This window comes from Vitis riparia, chromosome 15 (assembly GCF_004353265.1).
Source record: "Vitis riparia cultivar Riparia Gloire de Montpellier isolate 1030 chromosome 15, EGFV_Vit.rip_1.0, whole genome shotgun sequence".
Lineage (NCBI taxonomy): Eukaryota > Viridiplantae > Streptophyta > Magnoliopsida > Vitales > Vitaceae > Vitis > Vitis riparia.
This window is the reverse complement of record NC_048445.1, coordinates 14591379-14598322: the sequence shown is the minus strand read 5'-3', so window position 1 is coordinate 14598322 and position 6944 is coordinate 14591379. Positions and strand designations below refer to the sequence as shown.

At 34.6% G+C, this 6944-nt stretch overlaps 1 protein-coding gene across 4 annotated transcripts; it reads right to left on the bottom strand.

Annotated features, from left to right (window-relative positions):
- Positions 1-746: 746 nt before the first annotated feature.
- LOC117932450 (cell division control protein 2 homolog) lies at positions 747-6343 on the bottom strand. 4 transcript variants are annotated; one of them, XM_034853704.1, is made up of 10 exons: positions 6226-6343; positions 5899-6112; positions 4800-4849; positions 4529-4713; positions 4162-4282; positions 3568-3741; positions 2706-2869; positions 1916-2003; positions 1780-1833; positions 747-1187 (listed from the first exon to the last, which is right to left on the bottom strand). In XM_034853704.1, exons 3-10 carry the CDS (start codon positions 4806-4808, stop codon positions 1098-1100), a joined length of 885 nt encoding a protein of 294 aa, XP_034709595.1. In that variant the 5' UTR covers positions 4809-4849; positions 5899-6112; positions 6226-6343; the 3' UTR covers positions 747-1097. The 4 variants fall into 4 exon arrangements, with proteins under 4 accessions (XP_034709595.1, XP_034709596.1, XP_034709594.1 ...); XM_034853705.1 differs by lacking the exon at positions 5899-6112 and adding an exon at positions 5689-5877; XM_034853703.1 differs by lacking the exon at positions 5899-6112.
- Positions 6344-6944: the final 601 nt, after the last annotated feature.

Here is a 6944-nt window from a genome sequence, read left to right as displayed (position 1 = left end):
TCTTTGGCTTTAAAATCATTTCCACAATTTTTAATACAAATCGGATTTTGTGTAATTATGAAAAGTGTCTTTTCAAGAGACACCTTTAGTATAAATCCAAATGGCTGAAAATGTAGAAGGTGCCTCTTGAAGAGACACCTTTAGTCTATATTGAAATTTGTAGAATTGCAGAAAATGTCTCTTCAAGTAACACCTTTTGTATAAATTAAAATTTTTTGGATCTGTAGAAGTTGTCTCTTCAAGAGACATCTTTAATGCATATTAGGTTTTATGGAATTGTGGAAGGTGTCTTTTCAAGAGACACCTTTAGTATAAATCCAATTTTTTGGAATGGTAGAAGATGTCTCTTGAAGATACACCTTTAGCTTAAATTCTTTTTAATATGTATCATGATTTTGAAAATTGTGAAAGGTCTTTCTTCAAAAGACACCTTCCACATGGCCAAAACTGTCGTAGATTTATCAATATTTTTCTAATTACCATTTTTTAATAATTATTTTTTAAAATTGCTGCAAAAGTTATAAAAATAAACCCCCAAATTTACAGTGAGCCAAACAGTCTCAATGTTCAGCTAATGTATAACTTTCTTTTTCAGCTACACGTACAAAACATCAAACACACCACAACCTCTACATCACTACACAACCCTACCTCCAAGTAAAGAGTTTGATCCACTGCTCCCACCATTCATGACTCAACCCTCCATCCTTAAAAACCAGCAGAGAGGCAGAAGAAAGACAATAAAATTCATTACAACTTATCTCTCTACATATATAAAAGGCAAACCCAAGTTTCTTCATTTGGTATGTTTTTCAGGGAGCAGAATAGTTCAGTTACAAGCAAATTTAGAAGGGAAAAAAATGCCACTTATGTATAGCTCTTGAGACATGGAAAAGGATAATGAAACAATAACAACACCCTAGACAAATTCCCAGGCAGACTATGCCAAGAAACGGTTCAATGTAAATTTCAATTTAGTTCATGGGGAATAATAGAAAGAAAAAGAACGATTGTAGTGCAACACTTTTCTCACACAATCAAAACATAGAATGCTACACATCGATATAGACAGCCATACAAGATGGATACACATGCAATCAGGGCACAAACCCAATATCTTTGAAGTACTCATGCTCAAGAGCACTCCTGGCAGTTATTCTTCTGCTGGGATCCAGGCACAGCATTTTCTGGAAAATAACATACAAATTTGTATAAGCGGATGGTATAAACAAAACTGCTGCACTAGTTCTTAAAATTATATGCCTATTAAGATTCACATATTTGTGATATAAAGTGCTGAAAGGCTAATGACTGTAAGCTTGCTAGATGTTCAAAAGCCTAACTGGTTTTAACTTCATTTTTTAAAGAAAAGCTTTATGATGTTAGACCATCCACTTCAGAAATGTATTCAAGAGGCCTGGATTCATCTGATCACCATTGTAGTCAACTGGAAATGGAGCTAATTTTCTGTGGAGATGATTCTATGAACAAGCAGGGTGAAGTCATAATCGGGGTACTTTCTCAAAGGTTAGCAGAGAACCACAAGGATGCTCTTTACAGTAACACCCAATACTGTTTTCCATCAGACAAGGAAATTCAACATTTTTCCATCAATGTCACAAAAGGTAAGTTCAAAGGCACTTCAGGTCCAAAATAGGCATCTTAGATGTTTTGGACACACCATATTTTTTTTTTCTCCTACAGTGCATGAATCATTGCAGTTAGCAACTTCCAACCAACAGAGTTCAGGAGTCACAGATAATTTCTAACTGAACTTACAGAAAGGAGATCAATGCCAGCTGATTCGAGATTTGGGACAACAGTTGCAAGATCCTGCAAAGTAGAGGAAGCACAATATGAATCTTTCAACAATATGAAAAATCATGAGATAGATGCACATGCAAAACCCATTTACCTTAGGAGGCCACTTAGGAAAGGCAGACTTAAAATCAGGCAAAGAAGTCACTCCTGGCCATGTATCCTCATTTGGTGTGCCCAATACCCTTCATAGAAAAAACATAGGTGAATAGGAAATCATAGATCTTCATGCGAGTCTGAAACCAAATATGTGCAATAATTCCAAATTCTCAAACTTCCAAAATTACAACTGATACATTTTTCCACCAGAATATAAAATTTAAGCATACATATTTGACATCCCCAAGAACACAAGCAACATTTTGAACCATAATAACTAATCATCAAAATTAAATGGGTTCTACATCTAAGCTCTAGAACATGTCAAACATGGCAGAATAAGGTTGCAAAGGATATCTTCACGCTCAAAACTTCTTGCTTTTAAGCAATCAACTTTCTGGACATCATTGGACATGATACCCTCTTATTACTGATAAATGCATTAACCAAAACTTCTACATACAAAACAAAGTATTATTAAATCGTAACAAAATGAATTTTATATGCATAACAGAGCGCTAGATCAGAGAAAAACTGGAAGCATATTTACATGACATGGCACAGTTGGAATAATCATTCACATGCATGATTGAACCATTTTTACCACATTAATTATTTACTTCATCTTTTTCATATCATAGACAATGAGAGCGAGTTCAGTTAACTTTTAAAAGAATTGCTAGTATTCAAACTTCAAAGTCTACTGAAAATTTATAAAGAGCATGGCTTTTCAACTTCTAATCAAGAGGCTATAGAAAGAAAAAAAAAAAGTACAACATGGTTAACACCTGAAGATCTTGAACAATTCATCAATCTCTGAGTCCCCAGGAAACAATGGTCGCTGGTTCACCATCTCAGCAAATATACAGCCCACAGACCACACATCAACAGGAGTAGAATAGTGGCGTGATCCAAGCAGTATTTCGGGTGCTCTGTACCACAGGGTCACCACCTGGGGAGAACCACCAATGTTTATGAACCCAGACATAATAATGAGAGATGGTATCAAAAGGTTCACCAAACAAATTCCTCATATGTGATCTGTGGAGGTATAAGAAAGTACAACATATTGGTTATTGTTCTTGTCATTTTTAAACGTAAAAATAAAATAAAATCCTAAAAAAACTGTGAATTCCATCCTCATAAGAATTAACAAAAGCTTTTGCAAAGATTTTTATGTTCCTTTAGAACTATCCAATTACAATTTGACATAACCTGAAAGAGCAAGTTCCATCTTTTTACTTCTCAAATAACTGCATCTCCCACCTCAATGTCATTGCTTACAAAAATCAGTCTATGACAATTAACCCTTTTCCTATAAGAAAACCCAGCATGTTTTCATCCAGTTTGAGCTCTTTGTAGTTGGTTGTGAGAAAAGAAACAACCTGAATCTGTTCAATTACAGAAAAGTCACATAATAGCATCCTTTTCTTCATCAACTGTCTGGTTATTTGTAACTTTTTATTGCTTTTATTTTTTGTATGAGAGATATAGAAATGATAGTAATTTCAAAACTTCAACTTTAAACAAAGAAACCCTGGAACAAGATTGCAAAAAATTGATATGATAATCAAATATTATTAAAGATGCAAATACCAAGTAAAGAGGAAAAATCATGTGGAAGAGGTCACACGGATTGCACATTGATACCTCATGTGTAAATGTCCTAACAGGAATACCAAATGCTCTTGCCAATCCAAAGTCTGCCAGCTTTAATGCATTGGTACGACGATCTATGAGTAAGTTCTGGGGCTTCAAATCTCGATGAAGAACCCTATGAGAATGACAATAAGCAATACCACGGAGAATCTGATGCAGGAACATCTGCAAAGGACTCAAGTGTCAGAAGCCCCATCGCACCATTATCTCCAAGCATATGCCCAGAAATAAATATGAAAATAATTTAAAATATAGACATCAAAGATTGCACATCTTCTCAAAAAAGGAAAAGAAAAAAAAAATCACTAAAATAAATGATAGACATGCCTAGTGGTGCCAATTCTAGCCCAACTAGATACAAAACAACAATTATTTGTTGATAGAATAGCTCGAATTACTTAGAATTTGAGGATTACTATGAAATGCCCTACAAGATTCTGCCAGCAACAAAATCATGTACGAACACTAAATCAAGTCTACAAATAGAGGATAATTAAAGTCTTAATCATTCATATTAAAACAAGAAAAATAGTCCCAAAATATATAATGCAGGAACCTTCAAAAGTCAGAAGATTGCAGAGTCACCTTTATCCGACGTAAATCTTTGGCAAAATCCGGAGATGAATCCATGTGCTTCTTCAGATCCAAGTCCAGATACTCAAAAACTAGATATAACCGCTTCTCACTGTGCACTACATCCTGTAGCCTGTCAGACAACAGAAATCAAATATTTTATCATAAACAGATGATAAACTGAACAAGAAAACTTAAGGAGAAATAAAAAAAAAACATGGACACAAATTATTTAGATAAGTAAAATAAGCATCATAAATAAGCCCCAGAGAAAGAGATATCTAAGTACACCAGGAGATGAAGGGATCACCAAAAGGACAAAAAAGGAAACAAAAAAAAAAGGCATACATACACACACAATACTCCCACTGTGACCTACCTGACAATGTTACCATGTTGCATCTCTTTCAAGAGGGAAATCTCTCTGATAGCAGTGCTTGGTACTCCTTCATCTTCCTGCTCCAAGCGGATCTTCTTCAAGGCTATAGTCTCATTAGTCACACGATCACGAGCCTTATAAACCACACCATAGGTTCCTTCACCAATCTTCTCAACTTTTTCATACTGGTACATTCACAAGCATAAGTAACTTAAGGAGAACGTCAATGATATACCACAGGATTGTAAGTAATGTTGAGAAATCAATTTACCTGGTCCATTCGGGTCAAACAGCTCACTGCTCAATGAGCAGTTCTAAACCCTGGAAGAGAGATAATAAGGCAACAACCCATTTAGAATTGGTGCAAAAGATGCAGAAATCAAATCAGAAAATAATCAAACATAAAAAAAGCATTAAATGAGAAATGCCAAAATATCATACAACAATAACCAAACAAAATCCAAAAAACCAAGCACCCAATTAAACCTTAAAAGAAGAATGACCACAACAAAACAAGAACAAATTATGCATAAGAAATGATAAGTTCTATTTAATTCACGAAATTGACCAAGCTACTTCACAAAATCAGTCATAAAAAGGCATCCATGCAACTCATCATATATATAGAAAAAAAAAAAAAAGAGGAGAAAAAAATGCAGTCACTTTTCATTACACCATGATTTTTCAATTATCTGAATACACACTCTGAATGAAGAAAAAAAAATGGTAACAAGATTAGATTTATCATTTATCCACCCTACTATTCTAATTGACCCAAGAAACAGCCTGAATTATTAACCACACAACTACAATTTTTTCCCACTAAATCGCTCAGATTTGCTAATAAATCACTGAAACTACCCACTTCATCACTTGGGTTTACCCCCCATATCAATCCAATTTATGAAAAATCACTTAAATCTACCCAATAAATTCGGATAACCCACTACACCACACAAATTTAATAATATTCCACCCAAAATTATGTACTAAAACACTCAAATTTACCCAATACACCAATTCGAATCACCCAATGCAGAACTCAAATTTACCCAATAAAGCACTCTAATTACCCGCTAGAATACTCAGACTCTACTCACTAAACCACTGAAATTATCCAGTGATTCACACAAATTTACCCAATAAACCAATATAATCACCTACTAACTGCTCCAATTTTCAACAGTCAGTGGCACTCAATGTAATTTTTAGAAAAATGATGATCATTTTCAAATCAGATAGATAGAAATGATTCATTCGCCCAAGCCGATTCTCCTGTTCGATTTGCTCTCCGGCACATTGAATGGCATGCAGTGTACTTCTACAGAAAACTAAGGGCAATTTATTCCCTGAAAAGCAATTGAGCAAACCTAGCATCAGAGGCAATGTAAAACGGCGCCGTTTTGAATCCACGGAATCAGAAAGAGAGTCGGAAAACCGAGAACCAGTCAAAAGCTAATATAAGTCTGGCGAAAACGGCGCCGTTTTAGTAAAGGTACAGGATTCACCACCAGACCATTTTCGCCGATCGGCATTGCTGCATCTCGCAATGCACAGTGAAACTAAAATGACGATGTTTTGATTCTGAGAAATCATTTAATTAGGTTGCCAGGATAAAAGATTTTAGCCTAGAAAAAAAAAAAACACAGAACTGGAAATGTAGAAAAGAAGATAAGTAGAGAGAAGCGGAGGAGTACCTTTGTCCGTTGGATCTGACCTCCGGAGCTGCTGTGGCCGTCCGACGAAGTGGCGGAGTTCGAACGTGAACGAGAGAGAGAGAGAGAGGGGGGATTAGGGTTTCTAGTTGGCTATGAGAAATTGAGGATGACGAAAAGACTTTTGTTCAGTTCCCTTTCTACTAAATGACCAAAATGCCCCTGCATCTTTTCCCACCTATATTCTTGCCTTATTTCTTTCTCCTACAGCAAGGCTTTGTTTGCTGGTCACCCTCTTTTTCTTTTATTTTTTTCTTTTTTTTTTCCTTTATATCCCCCACTTCTTTTTTTTTTTTCCTCTTTTTAACTTTTTCTTTTTTGGACTGGATTGGTAAAATGTTTTTTTTTAAAAATTATTTAGCTTTTGTTTGAAAATTGATCCTGAATTTATAGAGAATGCTGATTTTATGAAATTTTCATCAAGTCTTAACCAATTTTTTTTGCATTAGTTTCCAATACCTAGAGAGTTGTTCTTACTTCTATGTCTGAATTGACTTCTTGATTTTTTTTATATAAATAAGAAAGACTTAGAAGGAAGTAATGATAACATTGTTTTTATGATTTTTTTTTTTAATTTCATATTTAAATAAATTATCACGATGTTATACCTAAGAATCTTGCTAAAACAATATTACTTTCAATTGAAATGGATTCAAATAGGGCTATGTTTGATTCCCGAAAATTTAAAAGAAAATATAAGG

Coding starts and splice junctions, on each gene's coding strand:
- LOC117932450 (XM_034853704.1), bottom strand. Junction 2,870..3,567: donor TTAGGACATTTACACATGAG/GTATCAATGTGC, acceptor GGTTCTCCCCAG/GTGGTGACCCTGTGGTACAG. Junction 2,004..2,705: donor GAATTGTTCAAGATCTTCAG/GTGTTAACCATG, acceptor TTTTCTATGAAG/GGTATTGGGCACACCAAATG.